The following is a 20,866-nucleotide window of genomic DNA, read 5'->3' as shown; positions in this document are numbered from 1 at the left end:
ACCTACTTTAAATTTTTATAGCAGTGTCTGAATGATTATTCTTCATTTGCAAACTTATCTTTCAGTGGATCAGGGACAAATGATTCATGATAAATAGTTCACAGACCGTGACTACAGACCCTCTGAGTACTGCTGCCCTACATCCCTATGTAGGTGCACATTTATTAGGTCATCTGTGTACCTCCAGTAGGTTGTGCAGGCACCAATGATATTTAGAGATGACTGGCTTAGGAATGCTGAGATAATGAGAACAAGGCAAAATTGCAAAGCAATAGTATTTGTAAAAATAATCCATGAGTTTTTAACTTGAAGGGGGCAAAGCAATACCAGGCTTGGAGGTATCAGAGTCATCAAAATCAGGGAGTATAATATTTAATAAAGAATGAAACCTATTCGACAGTATACAGTGTCATTTTTGGAAGACCTCAACAGTCTCCCAGCACATTTTTCTTCACCTCAGCTTTAAATCCTGGAGATTTGGAGAAAAGCCAACCTTTTTATCTACTTCCCTTCTCATATCTAGTTCTCACTAAATTTTCATCAACGCCTTCCAGAAGTCCCAAGTCCATCCACATCTCTCCACCTCTACCAGCCACAAACTGTCACCTCCCAATAGGATTGCTGCAATGATAGCTCCTAAGTGAGTCCCCCTGCTTCTTCTTGAGACCCTATCTCAATCTCATCAAGCAAGTTGGTCTCTTAAAATATAAACACGTCAAATGTTTAACGAACAACTCAGTGGCTTCCCACAGCTCTGAGATTAGGTTTCAGCTCCTTACCATTGTTATACAGTCTCTGGACCCTCCCACCTCACAGGTTTTTCCCAGCATCCTTTGCCTTCCTATACTCCACTCCAGCCACTCAGGTCTTCCTCATGTCCCTGTGGCCACAAAACTTGTTCCCACATTGGAGTCTTTAACTATTGTCTCAACCAAGAACATTCTTTCACCAGGATATTGTAGGTCAGTCTTCATCCTAACAATTCCACTCCGTTTTCTTGTAACCTCCTCAATGAGGCTTTCATTTACTACCCAAAAGATTGCTTTCATTTCACTCAGATTGCTGTTAATCACAATTAACAGCAATCTGATAGGTACAGGGTCTCCACTACCGCAACTCTTACTGGTCAGTGATTGGCGTGTCTTCAGCAGTCCATATATTTATTGTCTGTAAGAAAATTTTTCAGTCCAGGAATTTGTGCTTAGTTGCTCTTAGCTGTATGAAAAGTAACTAATTCATTTTTAAACAAAAAATAAAAGTACAATAATAAACACTGAGGATTTGTTTGCTGACTTTGGATTTAATTACATGGTGAATTTTGATGAAAAGAAAGGAAAATATTGTAAAGCATTATGGTGCTAATGTGTGGGAGTTTTTATTGTTTACCCCTGTCTCCTTCCTAGGGTTTTATTAATGAGCCAACTATCTTGTATGTGATAATGTATTACAATGAGTTCCATTTGGTTGCAGGTCAAGATAAAGCAGCACAGTGTAATTTAAACAAAATGATGTTTGCTTGGTGAATGGCAGACTCATTTAATGCTTACTTTTCTTCCTAGGCACTTTAACTGCCCATGTTCAAGAGACCCAGCCACCATTTAGTCCACGGGAGGAGGTAGATGAGCCAGAGGCTCAGCAATCTAATTTGCCCTGAGGTGCAGATGGGAACTCAAGGTGGCCCCTAAACTGCCCATACACAGACTTTTAAACAGTAGTAGGATTTTGACAGCTACTTCTGATTTTCTGAAAAGCCAAACAGGTATTCGCCACCTGGTTCTTTCTCAGAAGCAGCTCCGTGAATCAGCGCAGGGAACTAATCCCAGAGAGATGGCAGGCAGCCTTCAAAAGGTGGGCAGCCCCTTACGCCCACCTGTGTTAACTGTCAGCTGCCCACAAGAGAGAGAAGCGGTGGGAATGCCCTTGCTATCTACAGCTTTCATCGCTGCGGCAGAGAAGCAGCTCTCGCGGGCTGACAGGAGTGGGTTTCAAGGGTTTCTTTGTCTTTGATGCCAACACTTTGCCACCACCAGACGAACATGTGCAGTGTGCAGTGTAGCTAACTAAGTGTCTAACAGGAGAGTCGGTGAAATACATACATACACAGGCATTCGCCACTGAGGCTATAAATCGAAATGAGCCTTCTCTCTCCAAAAGCTCAGGTTCTAAAATGTAGAAAAGAAGTCCACCCTATTCTTAACTATAAAAAGCAAATATGTGAGACAACAGATCAAGCTGACATGTTCCTGGTTTACCACTAAGCACAGATGGCACTGACCTCCCGCTCTATGTCAAAATTTACCTCTCTGTGGTCCTAGGATGTAATATTTATTTTTCCTTTTTTCACGTTTCACCCAAGAAGATTCTGAATATGTTGAAGACACTCAGTTAATACTCACCGCTTTATCAGTTCTTCTTAGCCCTACTATTGCTTTTAAATGTCAGGACTGTATTACCTATTCAGAGAAAATAAACATATGGGCACAATTTTTGCAAAATGATTCTCATCTGTCCTTGTAAACTCTTGTGATGGCACTGAATAGGTCATTTATTGGAAATCTGGCATATTAGAGTTTAATTACAGAACAATGAAAAGTGATTCCTTTGAGTACCATCTGTGTAAAGTTATTTGTGATTCTTGTAAATTGAGGACAACAAAATAAGATAGAGTAGGCTCATGCAGAGTTATAAACACAGAAGTTGTTATATCAGAGAAATTACTTCTTTGAAAATAAATGCTATGAACAGCACTTTCTACTGTCTCAGACATCTAAAGGACTCACATGTCCTCCTTTGTGTTTGAGTGCAGAAGCATCTTAAACCCAACACCCAAGCCCTCATCTGGTTCTTGCATGTAGTCTTACTTTTGTTTGTCTTTGATTAAGCCCCCTTTCCAGAGTTCTGTGCACCTGCACATGAACAACCAGGTGTTCAGCTGTTTAAACACAAAACAACACCCAACATGCACTGCTCTGTGTTACACTCGGTGAACTGGGGGAAGCAGAAGCAGATGCTGCAGACAAAGCTCAGGGGCCAGAAAAATAAAAAGGAATAAAGAGATGAGTAAAGACAAACACTGCATTTTTTTTCTTGAGAAAGGTCAGCAAATCCAATTTCTGAAAAAGCAAAAAGGCTAATCTGTACAACTTACTCATATTTGAAAATAAGTTGGCATCACTTCTCGGTCTTTTGGCTAAGATCAAGTGAAAAGAAGTTGGACTCACAGCAAAGAATAAAACTATAATAAATATACTACATTTCAGTATACCGTGAATATGTATGTACAAAAACAATGAACCATCAGAACCATCAGCCAACACATCAGTAACAGATGACACTACCATAAAAATATTTAAAGAAAGGCTTAACATGTTCTTTAAGAACTAAAGCCTCTTCAGAAACCAGGTAACCTTGATTAACCACAGCTAAGTCCTCTACAAGTCTTAAATTCAAGGGACTTAGGAAAACATTTTTGCACAGACATCAATACTATAATTTTTTTCCAAAAGTTCTAATCCATATATGATTCAAATTCTTCCCAAGGCTTCTGGGTCTTGGCATGGGAGTAGGACAAGAATCATCAGTAGTTTTTTTCTGCTTGAATGTTAAACACCCTAATTACTTTAAACGCATTGCCACCACCTGCACTTAAGCCAATCTTTGAAAAACGGATGCTAGTTTTTGTCAAAGAATATGCTAGTTTCTGTCAAAGAATACAGCCAATATGAACACAATTTGGAGGGTTATTGGATTTACCTTATAAATCTTAACAGGGATGTCAATATTCTAAGTGCACACAACGGAGATAATAGCCTACTACCATCTGAAGTGGAACCAACCCAAAAACCTCTTTAGAAAGACTGTACAGTTTGTAGATATAAAAAAATTGTAATTATATATCATGTACCATAACTTTTGATACCAACTTGCAATCATTTTCATGATAAAATGTCTTCTTATACTCCTTCATGCAAAATTTACTTACATTAGATTTACATTGATAGGTCTTTCCACCCCTTCTCCTTTTTTTCCTAGAGAGAACAACTTTTTCTGATTTTTATCTCAATAAATCAACACATTGGTGGAGCTTGTGAGCACATTTTTCATTAGTTTCTTTGTCATAAATCCAATAGATTAATAAATCATGACATTATTTTTATAACAAAATATAACAAACTAGACACTCCATAAATATTAGTTGAATGAATAAACCTTCATGTGATCCACTTTTGTGGCCCATCACCTGGGTTTTATAAATCAATGAAGTCAAAGAAAGTAACCATCATGTGTAAGAAGCAATGCTCACTAAAAAAGGAAGAGTAAAGATTTGGTCCTGGTCTAAAGGGTAGGAAAAAATGTGGACACAAATAACAACAATAAAAGACAGAACGGGATGAGTACAGAGTGTTACAAAATCTTTTCAAGTTTCTGAGGAAGATGAAACCTGTCTGAGGGAATCAGAAAGACTTCATGAAGGAGTTGACCTTCTGGATGCATCCTGAAGGAGGGATACAAATTCACTAAGCAGCAATGAGGAGGCATCATCCAGATAGGAAAAATAATAAGATCAAGAGCAAAGAGAGGGAAGGAAATACTTGGGGCCCAACTGCAATTGGTTTTGTCTGTGTAGTGAGATACAGAACAGTAAGTCCTTGAACCCTCCCGAGACAGTTTTAGGAATTCAGAGACACTGAGCAACTGGTGGTAATTTTGAAATAAGATAGCAACATAAAAGTTAACATAAAAAAACAAAGTATATAAGGTTATCATTAAGATCTGAGACTAAGAAGCTTCCAAGAAACAAGTGCAGAGAAAGTTCTGAATAACGACAGGCAATATGCAGATAGGCTAGAATCAGATATTAATACAGATGCAAAACAAACAGACTCTGGCAACCAATGTGGTGCGTAAACAGAAGAATGTCAGAAAGATAAAAGGGAGCAGCCTCTGAGGGTGGCTCCTAACTCCATGGCAGCGTCCCATGAGGAAGCTCACCGCCCTGCTGTGCCTTCCCTCTCGGGGTCAGGCATCCTACGATGTACCTGGCTACAGCTGTTTCAAATCTGAGGCTTTCTCCACCATCATAGGGATACCCAGCACTGTTTCTCATCCCTCTGCCTTCCCTAATGTTCTTCATTTAGCATAGTAAACAGTGCCTTACTATCAGGAGGCATGGGGCTCAAAATTATAAATAGGACCAGAACCTTATAACCTCAATGCCCATAAATATGATCTAAGATTAATAAGAATGAAATGGAGAAATAGGAATTAGAAAAGATGGGAGAGGAAGATGGAGAGGAATTTTTGAAAAGGGGGCAGCAATTTGTGTTCTGCGCATGTACGCACTCTCCAAGATGACTGTAAAATGCATGCCCTGAAACCATGTACCAAAAAGAAAAAAGGACGAGATATTGTGTTCACCTTCTAATGGTCTGGTCCCAGTGCAACTTAGGCAGAGGAGCATGTGTTTTCCTAGTATCGGCCTTTTTCTTGAAAGATTACTGTGAATTTTAAAATACTATGAATCTAAAAACTAAAATAATACACACATTACACTGAAAATGTGGAAGATAAATTTGAGATAATCTCTCAGAAAACAGAATAAAAACAGGGAAGAGCGCACACAAACTCAGCAGCTTAGGAAGTTCAGTATCACAAAAAAGGAAGTTATGCAAAGAAAGGAGGGGATAACACCAAAGAAAAAAAAGAAGGGGAAAGGGAGAGAAAGAGGAGGAGGAAGAAGAGGTGGAGGAGAAAGAGGAGGAGGGGGAAGCAGGGAAGGAAAAGTAAAGGAAGAAAACCATCACACACAAAAAATTTTAAGAGAATTCCCACACCTGAATTGTTTACTGACTAAAAGGCTACAGATAGCACAAGGGATGAAAACAGAAACAAATTCTTATAAATTTTCAGAGTCCTGGAGATTATGAGACTATATAAACTTCCCAAGAAAAAAACAACAAAAAAAGGTCCTTCAAAATCCAACTCTGAGGGTCTGGGGATTTAGTTCAGCAGCATAAACGCCTGCCTTGCAAGCAGGCAGTCGTGAGTTCGATCCCCGGTACCGATAAAAAGGAAAAAGACAAAATCCAACTCTGTAGCTGGGCATGGTGGCTCACGCCTATAATCCCAGCACTCGGGAGGCTGAAGCAGGAAGATCCTTTGGAGTTTGAGACCAGCCTGGGCTACAAAGTGAGCTCAAGGCCAGCCTGAACTGCATAGTGAGACCCTGTGTCAAAAAGACAAAAAAAAAAAAAAAATCCAAATCTGTAAACCCCTCTATTTCACTGCTACCCAAAGCAGATCCTTCTCCATCCATCTCAACTGTAAACCAGATTTTTAAAAATCTTTCTTCTGTTTAAAAACCTCTGACTTAAAAAAAAAAAAACAAAAAAAAACAAAAAAACAACCTCTGACTTACATTGCACGACAAATAAAGTATAAAGAAAGTAATGGAATTCGCTTTTCGTTCAAGTCTGATAACTTTTACCATTTGGATGATCACACAAAGGATCCTACTTTACAGGGAACCACCAAAATGAATTGTCTTGTTCTATCTACTTCATTTTTTAGGCCTTCTTTTCTCTTTCTAGGTTTTTTTTTTTTTTTTTTGCATCAATTCAAACTTTTTAATGCAGAATGCTGGCAGTACCAGTATTGTATCACATCAATTGCCAGAATGTAACTTTCAATGCAAGAAATTATAACAAGGTTTCAAAAGAGAAACTGAGAGGTAAGTAAAGTTCCCACAAGAACACTCCTTCCATTCTCCATGAAGTCATGGCAAGGGAAGGAAGTAAGGTGCTAAATACACAGGGCAGATCTATCCATTCAGTAGAGGCGTCCCAAATTTGCACAGATCATCAGAATACCATCAGTTAGAAAGTAAGCACTGATATGGATATCTAGCCAAATTGAATTGGTGAACTAACTCCAAGTTATTCAAGAAAGTAAGCTTATACTTTCAGATTATATTCAGTCAGTAAATATTTATTGAGTGTCTGTTTTACTCTGGGTCCTTTTTGAGATTTGGAAAGCAGCAATAAAAAAAGATAGACTGAGTCCAGGCCCTCCCTAGTTAGTTTCTAAAGTGAATCAAGTAATGAAGGAGACAACTCAGGGTAAGAGGATGTAAAGGGACAGGGAGAGAGGTTTATGGGGATGGGATTATTTTAAATGGGATTGTCAGAGATTGGGAAGACACATTTATCAGAGCCTTAGACAATGAAAAGGCTCTGGCCACGGGATATCCAGGGAAGACCAAGCACAGGAAGGCACAGGAACAAAGATCCCAAGGTAGAAACAGGTGGGCAACTTGGAATTGATGGGTGACCAGACACACGGACAACCAGACAATGGACAGGAAGGGGAAATTAAAGCAGGAGAGAGAACAAAACAAAAGTGACAAAGATGATACAGTCAAACAGCATGAGACAGAGGAGATACATAGACACCGTAATAGTAAACCCATGCCACGTGAGAAACACAGACTTCTTACCTACACATGCAGAAATATTTTTCTACAAAAGTAAGATTATCTCCCTGAAATCCTTTCCTGTTCTATATTCACTTGGCCTCAAATTCCAAGACATAGGCAAATGAATGTTTTCCTTAACTGCCTTTTTAGTATTTTAATTCAATCAAATGCCAGCTAATACACAGGAGAAAGTTCTCTTTGTAAATGAGGACACAGTTGTGTCTCTTCTGTGGGAAAAAGAAAGACATATCCTAGCAATAAAATTCAAGATTTCACTGTCATGCTGAATAATAACTTTCCTCTTTCTGTGTTCTGCCACACCTGAAGTACTAAGGCCATCCAGGCGCCACCACACGGGACAAGCTAGGATGGTGCTGGAGAATTAAAGGGAAATGTTCTCCATTTTCAGTTAGTTTGTGATGCAAGGGCCATATTATTTCAAGATATTTTAATTCTTTTAGTATTCTCCTTCCCACTTTGGCGTGTTCCATTCTTATTAATCTCAATTCTATGCCTCCACTTCACTCAGGTTAAGCATGATCCATTCGTAGACAGACAGGCTTACTTGGTTAGGGTCTGCCAGCCCACGTACATCAAACCATTTCTATCAATTCAAGGGACCTCTAAAGCTGAAAGGCAATCACAGACAAGTATTTTCTAGTTAAGGCAAGAGTAATGGTACGATGGAGACAGAACAATGCTATTCAAAGGCTTTAAGGGACTCGTTTCCCAGTGTCGCTTTTGCTGTAATGCACGATTGCCCCAAATAATACAGAGATCCAAAGTGCCAAGAGGGAGGAATGAAACTGAAGCGTAATATACAAACCGTACAGACAGTAACATGCACCTGCCACTTTCCCTGTGCAGTGAAATACTCCACTGAAATAGTTGTTTTAAACACTTACAAAGACAGTTTTATTTTTCCTGTTATAAAGACTAAGTCTATAAAATGAGGATGCCTTAAATGGTGCAATTTTCTGGGATTTCTTTTAAATAGCAAAACACTACCCAGGCAGAGTTAAAGAGTCTGATCCCATAGACAGTTAAAGCACAGCTCAATTGAGCACATATCTAGATTGCACACAAACATCTGCCTTAACCATACACGCGTTCTCACCTTCCCATACTGCACCGGTTAACAATCCCTCCTAGTTCTGCTCCCGCACTTCTGATCAAGTCCATGTCCTCTGCTCCCATCCACACTGTTTTAATGAAGACTTTCATCTTCTCCCGCACAAACTATATCAAAGCTTCTCCCTGGTTTAGCGTGCTCTCCGCTCATCTTACCATTCACAATGTAACTATCTTCCTCAAACACAGTTGGATCTTACTATTTCTTTGCTTAAAAACCTTAAGTAACTCCCTATTGGCTAGAAATCAAGAGTCTACAATACATGAAACCTTCAGAATATGGCCCTAACATGCGTTTCCAGCTTCTTCTCCTGTAGTTATCCCGTTTACCCTGCACGCTGGCCATAGAAAATGTTTTCTTCAACCGAGCCACTGTTTGTTATATATTATTATGCCTTCTGCGTGCTCCTCCCTTGGACTTTAGGGTCCAAGTCCTTCACTGCCTCAAAATCTCCTGTTAATTCTTCATGACCATACTCAAAATCATCTCCTTTGTGAAGATTCCCTGCTCCCCAATACACAATTAAGTAAGAGCAACTTGCTTACCTCTGATAGTTCCTGCAACACTGCACTCTTATGACAAATAGTAATATGTTGCCAAATAGAAACATGTACATCGTGTCTGTAATTTTAAATTTTCAAGTAGTCTCATTAAAAGGTAAAAAAAAAATTAGTGGATTTTAATAATAGATTTCATTTAACCAGTAAATCCAACATAGTATCATTTCCACATACCATCAATATGAAAATTAATGATACAATTTTTCACATGGATTTCTTGAATGTATATTTGATGCTCCCAGAATATTATAAATTTAGATACTAAGCTGTCATAAAAAAATAATGTATTTTTAGATTTCATGAAATGTACACTTGAAAAAAATGGCTTCGCGTACCTAGGTTGTTCTAAATGTAATTGAGAGTTTTCCAATAACAGAATCAAGCATCAATTTTTTATTTCAGGTTGAAATAAAAACTAAATAGCATGAGTAGCTCAATTCCTCAGGCGTGCTGGCTGTATTTCAAGTGATCTGTTGGATTAGAATATAGCTGATAGTTATTGAATTGGACAGGGCAGCTCGACTGTAATTATCCGTGTATTCACCTCTCTTCCCCACTAAATTAGACTAATTTACTTGTATCTTTTCCATTGCCTCATATGAATGAGGCCTAAGACATAAATGGTGTTTTATGAAAGTCCAATGCAAATCACTTGTCTCCACCTTAACATGAAATTGAGCGTGTTCTTTTGTAAAGAATATATAAATGGTATTTTTAGGAATACATGGACATACTTATACACAATTCACACACACACACAAGCAAGCTATAATGCCTGCAACACTGGTCACAAAACAATGACCAAGATACGGGAACAGCCTTCATACTCAATGACTAATAAGAAAGATGGACTATACATAAAATAGAATATTATTCAGCCTTAAAAAGGAAATTCTGCCATCTTCAATAACAGGAGTAAACTGGAAGGTGTTATACAAAATGAAATAAACTAATAACAGAAAAAATTACATGTACACATATATGGGGGTCCATGATAGCCACACTCATAAAAGCCAAGAGCAATATGGTTGTTTCTGGGGGCTGGGAAAGAGGAGAAAATGCAGAGTTACTATTCAGTGGATGTAAAGTTTAAGTTATACCTCAATAAATTCTAGCGATCTGCTGTACACCATCAAGCATACAGTTCCTAATACTATTACATACTTAAAAATTTAAGAGGTGGATCTCACGTGAAGTGGTCTCACCATGGAGAGGAAAAGGGAAGAGAAAAATGAACACAGTTCCTGGGTGCTTGGCTGACGGGTGACAGGAACAAATTTCACTTGCGTCTTCAGTTCTGCAGTGCACCTAAAAGTGATCTAACATTTAAAGTCTGTTGGAAAGAGCAAAGAAAATTAACCAAGAAGGATCAAATGATTTGAATTGCTACTGACTCATTCAATAATAAAAACTGCATCAAAGCCACTGTTCTGGGCCTTCACCCATCTTTCCTGTCCCCCTTTATACGTCTGTGGATAGTCTACATAAACAGTACATCCTAATGTGCTTTACTTTCTAGCTGTCTTGTTTTTACCATCTGTATTTTAAACTCCCAGAGACACAGCATTCCTTGTACTTTATCCCTATCATCACAATAGTTTAAGGGTAATAACAAACTTCAAGAATTATATGTATGACATATAAACTCTCGGATGTCTTTTTTTTCATCAAAGCTGTTTCCAACCAATCCCAGCACCTCATCTCTCAACACTCTCATTGATTCTGCTACCCCTACAGCGCCAGGGACAGTGACCGACTCGCACAAGCTTTTTTTACTCTATGTGTACATTGTATATTTTATATGCATAATCACCCTTCATGCCCAAGAAGATGGGATCGTGTTTCAACTCTTATTAACCAATCACAGGATAACAGAAGAAAACTCAGGAAGGAAAGAAAAGGGAGGCCATTGCTTCAGCCATGTTAATTGCTCCATTTTCTTAATGATAAGTAACTGATCAATGAATGTACTTGTATTAATTTCCATGAAAAAATACGGTTGGTTCATCTTTTATTTGAATGTCGTTTAAATACAAACAAAATAAAAATAAACACACAGATGCTTGAGCAAGTCAGTTGTGGGGTTCATCTGCATCGGTGTTGGTGTTGTTTCTCTCCTGTTTCAGCAGCAGCTTCATGGTCTCTATCTCTGCAGAAGTGAACTTGGGGGTTAGGGTCACATTGTCATAATCAAAGTCTTCATCAAGCGAAAAGGGCTGAACCTCATCTCCTAGTACCTACGAAAGGTAACAGTGGAGGAAAAAAATTACAAAATCATTGTAAATGAAGCTAAGGTTGAAAATATAAACTCCTTATTAATACTTAATCAAACCATTTTTTAGATTTCAACACTTAGTTGGTGAAGCTGTTTTTTAATTAAAGAAAAAATTCAATTATGCAATTAGACCTAATTTAAACCTCTTAATATGCCCACCCCATTTGTACCATGCTGTATCTGTGTGAATATCATTAACTAATTCTGCCTAAGGCAAGAATCAGAAAATCTCTTGTGTACACATTCACTACATTTTTCAATTGTAGTGTCAGGACTAAAGGCACATGGAAAAATTACGAGTGACACTGAAATGTGAGAAAATATATCTTAAGATTTTTATCAACCTTAAATACATTATCCCATTTACTAATAAAGACCTGTGCTAATAAAGCATAATTTTCAAAAATAAAAATAACCCCCACTTACTATACTTCTTCAGCTAATACCCATCACTCCATGGCCAATAATGGTAAGAATTAAAATGTCCAGGAATGCTTTCTATCAAGAATCTTTTAATATACTGCAACTTAAATACAAGTCAGAATAGCTGTAAAGAGATATGACAGTTTTTCTCTATTTATTCAAAATTTGTGAGTTTTCAAGACTTCCTAAAGGATAGACAAAAAGCAAATTTTCCAATAAACAAAAGAGAATGCATTAAATCTCACTGTAACACTTCCTAAAAAGCCCCTCCAAAAGCAAATGGGATATGACCTAATGAAACCATCCACGGTACCTCTACCCAGATCTATAATACATAGAGCGATACTGAAATGATTGAAAACTACGGCTTATGCAAGAATGAAAAATAGTGCCCTAAAACAATAATCAGTTTTAAATATTCTTGCATAGAGGATGAGCTCCCTGACAGGCTTTTGAAATATTTGTAAAAATGAAGCATATCACTTGGAAACTATATGCTGTTACGAAAGGTGAAAAATAAATTATAAAAAAGTAGAACTCTCCTAGTTGTTGAACAAGTCGAGTCTTGCAGTTAGGTGTGCCGTGCTAATAGCAAACACCCAAGCTTTTATCAACCTTCTTAGTAAAACCAGCAAGAGACAAATTGCAGAGAGAAAGCAGCTTCCTCTTTGTTAGGAAAAGCCTGTGCACATGAGGGTGGGGAGTAAGGAGAAGAGCTGCAGGTGACAGGGTCCCCACTCTTTGCCATTCCCACTACCAGGAACCTGGAGGGCATTAGCAGTAATCTTCAAACAGTGACTAAACCCTCTTAACACCTTTCTCCTCCTATAAGACTCTGAGAAGCTAAGAACTTAGCCATGACTGCACAATTAGTAAGGAAAAGAAGAAGCAGCATGTGAATCCAGGGCAATCTAACTTCAGATAAAGCTACCCCTATTCAAAAAACACCAGCAAAATTCAATCTAGTCACAGTTCTGTGGGAGAAAAGACCATTTACTTATTAAAATGAGCAGTTCTACAGCCTCGCATAGAAAATGTCCTCAAGGCCACATGTAATGCCATGACCATTGACCTTCAGAGTTGAGTGACCAATCTGTCCATTTTCATCACTTTTTGAGATTCAATTTTGCAAAATGACAAAGGGGAACTATTGCTAAGATAAACTTCAGTGACAAAACATACACACAAGGACACTAGATATTCATTTCTTGAACATGAGCACCTGGACCACCTCCAGCTCTGCTCAGCAGTAAGTACCAAGAGAATTTTGTTTACGTGGCCATCTCCCACCCTGAGCCAATTCTAACTGATCCTGACAAGATATGCAGAAGATCTCATCTCAACCAGAGTGTTCAGTCTGATGAGATTTTGCTGCACATCTATTCATGATCTAAATTAAGACTGGTCAGCACACACCTCTTGGGCTTTAGGGTATTCCACCAGTCAGGTCTGACCCAGGTAAGACCCTGTCAGCAAAAGAATCCTTATCAACAAACAATAGGGAATCCACAAATGGGCCATGGTGTCCTAGGTACACAGAGCAGAAGTTCATAAAGATGTGACCAGGTCAGGCTGTGCAATCTCTCCCACCACCAAAGAGTCCGACAGTACCTATGCACCTGCACCTGCTGTTGTGAATGTTCTGTAAACCTCGACCACAGGCATCACATCCCCCAGTTTCCTTCAGAAAACAGCTGCCTCCCTAAGCCCTATAAAATTCTGCCTCCCCTCTGGCCAGGGGCTGACATCTTCCATGATCTCAGCCCATAGGGAAGAAATAAAACTAGACTCGTTGCTTTAGACTAAAGCATGTCCGGTGATCTCTCATGCGCTGTTTATCACACATCCCATGTGTATTCATGACATTAGGACTCAGACCCCACCCTGCAGCCTCTAAAATCAGCCATTCTCACTACATGTGGCCACTCTGCCTTCAACAATCCTCCCAGTGAGGCAAGAAAGTGAGCCAAATCCTCTTGCTAAGCTCCCAGCAATGCCATATTGTGCCCTCCCCCCAATCAACACAAACAATGCTATTGTTTTCTTTCTTGTCTACTCTTAAAACATGTATGAATGACTAGACACTGGCAAAATGAATACAGCAAAGCCTGTGTCCATGGCTTTCGTAACTTCAATATGAAGATACAAGCAATGAACTATTTCAATATCATTTCCTATACTCTCCAGTAAAGGAACTGGAAAAAGAGAAATGGAAACATAGAAAAGTACAGAGGCTTATTTTACCCTCCACTGGGTATTGCCCCTCTTTAAAAAAAAGTCCTACCAGTCCCTATACATCACCCCACTTACTATCTAGCTTGTCTCAGCAGCCCAGAGCAGGTAAGGATGGCATTTTGGGCTCCTACATATTCTGATAAGGACACATGGCCAGGTTATTCTCCCAGATGCTGCCCACCCAACCCATGGGTGGGAACTGTGAGGTTCCCATATGCTGCGTGGTCCTAATGTCCTACACTGTGGTATTACAGATACAGAAATTTGTTCTTAAATGGAAAAATCGTATGTTTCAGTTTTTTCAATACACTTAAATTCTCTATTATGGTACACAATTGTCTTCAATCACCATGTAGTGATCAAAACCACAGCAAAGAAAAAGGTTTTCAGAATGTTAATAAATATACTTAAACAAGGATTATTCATTTATAATAAACTTAAAGGTATAAAAATAAGTATGTAAATTTCTTCACTTAGAAACTAAGAGTTATTAAATACAGCAGCTGCAGCTAGGTTATTTTCCAAGGCAATCAGTTAAATGCTAACGTAGAAAAGCAAGAAACTGAAAATCTTAATGATCTCATTTGTCAAAGGAATAGTTCCCTGCAATCATTCAAATATTTTCTTTCTTTTTTTCACAAGAAAGATCTGTGCCTTCTATTAAATTCTAGGAATAGAATAAAGAACTAGAAAGCCAAGGATGAATAGCTGCAAGCAATCACAGACAAATGACATAAACAAGCAAATCATTATGGTACAATGTGGTAAGTACAAATGGTTTAGTGAAGGGGTTATCGGAACAAGGAAGGGCTTTGCAACCCAGGCCAGACACAGGGTTCCAGCAAAGAACCCGAGAAGGCTGAAGGGGAGACAGCTAAACAGGATCTTAAGAGGTGTACTAGTTAACAAAAGTGAGAGAACAGCTTAGCAGATAGTGAGAGTTTCACATGAGTCGGTCATGGAAATAAGATGCAGAATTTCAAATGGGTGAGTCTGAAAGGAGCTCAGGATTGACACAGTATAAACAGGAGCCACAGATGAAGATGATGTCAAACCATCCTAGAGAGGATAAAAGCATCTGAGAGTTTTTTGCAAGCAAAGCAAACACTTGGTCATCTGTATGCATTTCGGGTACATTCCTTCATTTATTCAAATTTGTACTGAGCACCTACCATAAACCATGTTGGAGTACAGAAGAGAAAGATACACTTGACCTGTTGGAGATTACTTATAAACTGTATAGCTCAGGTTAAAGATTAATCTGGTGGTAGATTTGAGGGGGATAAGGCAACAATCAGAAAACTAGTCAGGATGCTGCTGAAGCTGTCCAGGCAAGAGACAATGAGAACAGGGCAAAAATTTGAAAAATATTTAGAAAGTAAAATCAGCAGCACGGACTGGGTCTAAAAACAGCAGAGGAGCAGTCAGGTGGGAAAAAAGGCAGGCAAAGATGAGCTTAGTTTTTAATGGGTTGAGTTTGAAAGTACTTGAAAGAATCCAAAAGACAACTGAATATACAAACCTGAAACTCAGAAAACAATCCGAAATTAGATACAGAGGCACACGCACAGAAAGCAGTAATTTTAAAGACAAAAATGCACCCAAGTATTGGGGCAGGAAGAAGCACGGGGCGGATGGTCATGGAACACTGGGGAAAACCAACTCATCAGGGATGAATAGGGTCGGAAACCCCAAGGATGCAGAGAAGAGCTGTCAGAAAAGGACAAAAAGAATCGGAGAAGACTAACACAAGTGTGAAGCGAGAGTGTACCCGGACATCGGTGGTTTCAGGGCAGAGATCCACTAACATGCAAACTGAAAAGTATCCATACTGGGACACTCTAAAGTAACTAGGGCCTTTGTTCTAAACATACCCGGGCAGGACACTGTGCCAAAAGACATTTTGCAATATACTGAAAGACGAATAGAGGGAAAGATAGAATCAACTAATAGAATCAAATGGCTTCCAAAGTTGGGGTGAATAAAAGAAAAAAAAAAGAAGGTGGGGGCAAAAGAAAAATAACAGGAGATAACAAAGCACAAGTCCAAGGTGAAGGGAAGGTGGTTTTCCTTGTTTTGTTCCCTTGTGTTAAGGATGAGAGGCCTGAACACGTTTACATGTTAAGGGGAATGAACCAAGAGAGAAGAAAGAATGACAAACCATGTTATTATATCAGAAAATCATTCCCAGTAAGTGGTGAGAGCTTCTGTGTATTTTTTCATCCAATAAATATTTATTGCATATCTACTGGATATAGGTGCCAAAGCCAGCACTTGTTCTGATGTTTTACATTTGAATTAAGTAAGCTTATGAAGACTTGCATGAGCGACTTTAGACTCTTCCAAGACAAGAGACGCATACGAAATTCAAAGTGAGACTGGGTGCGCACTGCAGTTCAGAAAGCATCACCGTGACCTTCCAAATGACAGCTTTAAAACACAGCAAGGCGCATTTCAGCTGCCGGCTGTGGTGGCAAACTTCGTGAATCTTCTCTTTCAAGTTAGGTTCATTTCTGGGTTCAAAGCTGTTAACACTCCAAGGTTTCAGACTACAAACCGAAATTCTGATTTATGTCAGAGAAGAATTTGTGCAACAGAACAGCAAATCCCCTGCTACTAACCAGCAAAACAACTGTGAATTAAGTTATTAACTTGTTTTTTGCCTAAGGAGCTGAGAGAAATATGTGGATTTCAGGTATCTAATTTCAAGTCTAATTGAAATCTTTTTGTGGGCTCTCAGGGAACAGAATTTGTACGCTATTAGAAAACATCAAGTTTCCTTAAAATGGTTCATGTGACTTATTCTAACAAAGACACTGTTAAAGGAAGAATCATTTTCATTCATAGTACCACATAGGCAAATTAAAGAAAACAGAACTAATGCTCAAGTCAATAATGGCAGTATTTAGCTGCCAGCTAGCATACAAAGTGGCATAGTAAATAAACTGTCTTTACAGGTGGAAATTTTTAGAGGTCCATTATGAACTGGAAAAACAGAAGATCTATTAAAATACATCTCAAAATTCAAATAAGACCTCTTCTATGTTTTGGTAGGAGCAGGGGACAATTTTTCAACTTCCTGACATGAACTCTTTTATAGAACATACTAATGTGTGCTCTGTAAAAGTGTTTAAAATTTCTCCCCAAAAATAGAGCAAACAAGGCAAGATTTTATTTGCAAGTAGTAAATAGAGGGTTCTTAGAAAATGTTTAACAGTAAGGGGAAAATGTACACACATAAAACCAGTAATAAAATTAGGGGAAAACCAAATAGGTCCAATCCATATTAGAAAAGTGATGGGTTCTTAATAGGCAATTAAGAGGAAGTCAAGGAAACTTTGTCCATTAACTGACATCACTTTATAACAATGTCTACAATTATCAGAGAATACATATATATTTTTTTTCTATAATTGTATTGGTGCTATATACCTTGTATGGTCAAAAATGATGTTAAGAACATAACTCTTAAAATGAAAATAATTTCTAGAAATGATCTTTCAAGTTTATCATTCTAGAAATGATCTTGCAAGTTTAGCTTCTAATTGTCTTGACCCATTGTCTTCTCCAATTCATGAGTTTAATAAAAGCCTGCAGGCACCCCAAATATACTTTTTGTGATGCCAGTGAACAAAAGACCCATAAGGAAATTAGCGATTTAATATTGAAATGTGTAGATTATTTCTGATATTCTATAACAGAATATCTTCAAGATAGCATCTGAATGATTAATCAAGAAAGACTCTAGAGATTTTATTAGAAAGCAATATTAGAGTCCTTTACAACATCTACTGTCTGATTGCATTGACGTTTTAGAATTAAGAGAGTGGAAAGGTCACTTCCCAGCACCACGAGCAGCCAATATGTTTGTTAAATACACAAAGAGGGGCTGCAAAATGACAGCAAAAGATGACTTTTGTGTATCTGGTAAAGTTGTGCTGAAGATTCCATTCTCTCTTGCTTTTGAAGCCCATAGTTAGGTGACATTTTCAAGCCCACCTTGTGCCTAAATGGTTACCAGTAAATCGTGAACAGCAATAAAATATCCTCAACCTTGTGGTCACATGCTTCCCCATGCTTCCATGCCATGACCTTTAAGGTACAAGGGTGACCTGACTTGGAACACACATATGAAGACAGCGTCCCAAGGGTTAGTGGACATTCAGAGACAGGGCACCTCTGGTCCCTAATACTTCCAGGGAACAAGATCTTCGCCCATTTTAAAAGCCCTCTATAGACTATTCAATGAAACTTCTCCTCCCTTTCAGCACTTGAATCTTTACTGGGGTTCTCTGCTATAAAAGTCTGACCAGATGTTAACCAATATAAAAGGTATATAGGACCTAAGAAATGGTAAGAAAGGTGACTGGTCCAGACTAAAATCAGAAAACTGCCTCTTCTCTCTATGGTATAGTCTCAAAGTGGCTATAGCACAGCATACACCATAAAAACATTTTCTACATATAAACATAATTGCTCCACATGTTTAAAAGAAATATGCTCTTCTGGGATACATGGAAGTGCGAGGGATCAGTTCTTTTTAATTTTCCCAAAACCAAGAAAAACACAAAAGCAAAGAGGTACAGTCGCACTTCTTTGCAGGGACAAATTACACAATTTGGGCGGTGTGCTGAGACTGAATTCCCTGTGAGTACCTCTTCATTGGGCTCTTTTCCTTTTATGGTGGGCTTCGGCTTCACTTCAGCAGTAAGAGGCTGGTGCACAGAAGGAAGGTAAGAAGGAACGGTGCTGCTTATATCCTCATCCGCTTCTCCTGGCAGCAGCAGCAAATCTGTTGGATGCAAAATATTTCAAATGATCCTTTTGCCAAGTTTACAATGTACCTAAGTCACCTAAAAGCCTACCACAATCAAAAGTAAGAGGCAAATATGTTCCTTGAAAGTAGGAGCCTGTCCTCATTTGGGAAACTGACTCTAAGGATTCTCCTTTCTATAAAATACAGCCACTAATGCTCTCATTTTATCTTACTGTTGCAGTTAAGGTCCTTTTAGAAAGTCTAGGGGAAATCATGGTTTGGAAGTAAATTGATTGTGTCTTAGGCTCCTAACACAACTTCTACTTCTAAAGGAAAACAACACAGGAAGATACTACTTTTGCTTCATTTCCCCAATTTTCCTGCAGGGAGGAAGAGAAAGAAAATGGAGTGCTGATTTCATCTTGCAATGATAAGGCAATACTTCAAAAACACACATATAACAAAACAACCATGCCAGAAGAAAAGTACTTTAACTCTTCGCAGTAAAATGAAATACTCTCTCATATTCAGAATGCATGGTCTCATTTTTCAACACTTGGGAACAACATGTTGGCTGCTTATTTGTCACAATCACAATTCAATAAGCCCCTTTGGTTTTCTGATCCCTTCATTAGAAGTGGAGGTGCTCCCTTATTGTCACATGGTGTGACAGTTCATGAGTGCATCCATAGACTAGTCGGTGGGTGATCTTTCACACCATTTTTAAGGAGGTCGAGCAACAACAGGCCTCCCCTTAGCCAGTTCCACAGGACCAGAAGAGCTAGCTAGAGCTGGCCAGTAGCTTACAGCTGGCTAGGTTGCTGCTGCCTGCTACTCAAGGATGATCCTAATTAAGCCACTAATTAAGTTCTCAGTGGAAGTGATTAATTAGCAGCAGGCATTCCTTTGCAGTTGCCAATGGCAGCGTCCATAGGAAGATAATTGAGCAGGTATTGATATTCAAAGACTGAAACTCATGTGAAATGCATCTCTCACCAGAATTAAAAAACATAATTACAGAATTGTTAATACTGGCAATATAGACAACCTAGAAATGGAAAGTTATGTTGGGGAGATAGTGAAGAAGGCAGTTCTATTAGGATCATTTATGGAAATCTTAGAATGAGATCTCACTAATTAGCAGAAATAAAAACAGTAATAATAGCCAACATTCACATACCCAACATTTTATATATCTGTCCTAGCACAATGAAATCTCCCAACAGCTCTATCATTTCCAGTGTCTCAGGCACTGAGCTCTAACTCTCTCCATCCCACAGCTAGGAAGGGCACAGCCAGGCAGTCTGTACCTCAACACATCATGAACTTCTTTTAAATAAACACTTTCATTACACGTTTTACATTAATGTGATCAGATTATGCATTCAAACTCCAGAAGAAATGCCACTATTGCAGCAAATTAGTAGTTAGGCAGCATCAAGTGCAATTTCCTAGGGTTTTTTATCCAGGGAAGTACAGTGTTTGAACCCAAGAAGGTGAGTAGAGAGACTGGCTTTCTAATGCGCCTATTTATGCATTCAAAGTCCAACTCCAGCACTGAGCTCCTTTGCGTAACAGCCTAAGGCTAATTCAAGCCTGGCTAGAGCCTGCTAAAATCAGGCAAGAAAGAAGAGGTAGGGCTTCTCAATGTGAAAAGCATTATCTTCCAGACCCACTGGCTTCCAGTGTAAACACTGATTCGGATGTGAAATTAAAATCAATTCTGCTTTTGCGGCTATTTAAGATCACCATTCTGACTGTGTTCAGCAAGAAAAAAAAGTCTGCATTTCCATTGCTGAAACTGTTCCCTTCCTAACTTGTTTACAAAAACCAGTAAGATTTTCAACAAAAGATAGTGGCGGTTTCCCCCTAACAATTTCACAGTCATAGGAACAATTCTTTGACTCCATATCTTCCATCTTATATTATATCTTATATATTATATATTATATATTATATATTATATATTATATCTTATATCTTATATCTTCATTAATTCTTCAGTATAAAA

The 20,866-nt window shown here is 38.5% G+C and overlaps 1 protein-coding gene across 4 annotated transcripts in view; it reads right to left on the bottom strand.

The window, feature by feature from the left end:
- Positions 1-11,160: 11,160 nt before the first annotated feature.
- The window catches only part of Iftap (intraflagellar transport associated protein), a 59,017-nt gene continuing 49,311 nt past the window's right edge, over positions 11,161-20,866 (bottom strand). For all 4 annotated transcript variants that reach the window (XM_005000966.4, XM_063227787.1, XM_003463853.5 and 1 more), the window contains 2 exons: positions 18,755-18,891; positions 11,161-11,403 (listed from right to left, as the gene is read on the bottom strand). In XM_005000966.4, coding sequence (XP_005001023.1) covers positions 11,239-11,403; positions 18,755-18,891 — 302 coding nt within the window. In that variant the 3' untranslated portion in view covers positions 11,161-11,238. The remainder of the gene's footprint in view (positions 11,404-18,754; positions 18,892-20,866) is intronic.

This window comes from Cavia porcellus, unplaced genomic scaffold (assembly GCF_034190915.1).
Source record: "Cavia porcellus strain 051 isolate PalLab524CR breed Dunkin Hartley unplaced genomic scaffold, mCavPor4.1 scaffold_17, whole genome shotgun sequence".
Taxonomy (NCBI): Eukaryota; Metazoa; Chordata; class Mammalia; order Rodentia; family Caviidae; genus Cavia; species Cavia porcellus.
Note: the sequence above shows the minus strand (reverse complement) of the source record. Positions and strands in the feature narration are given on the sequence as shown.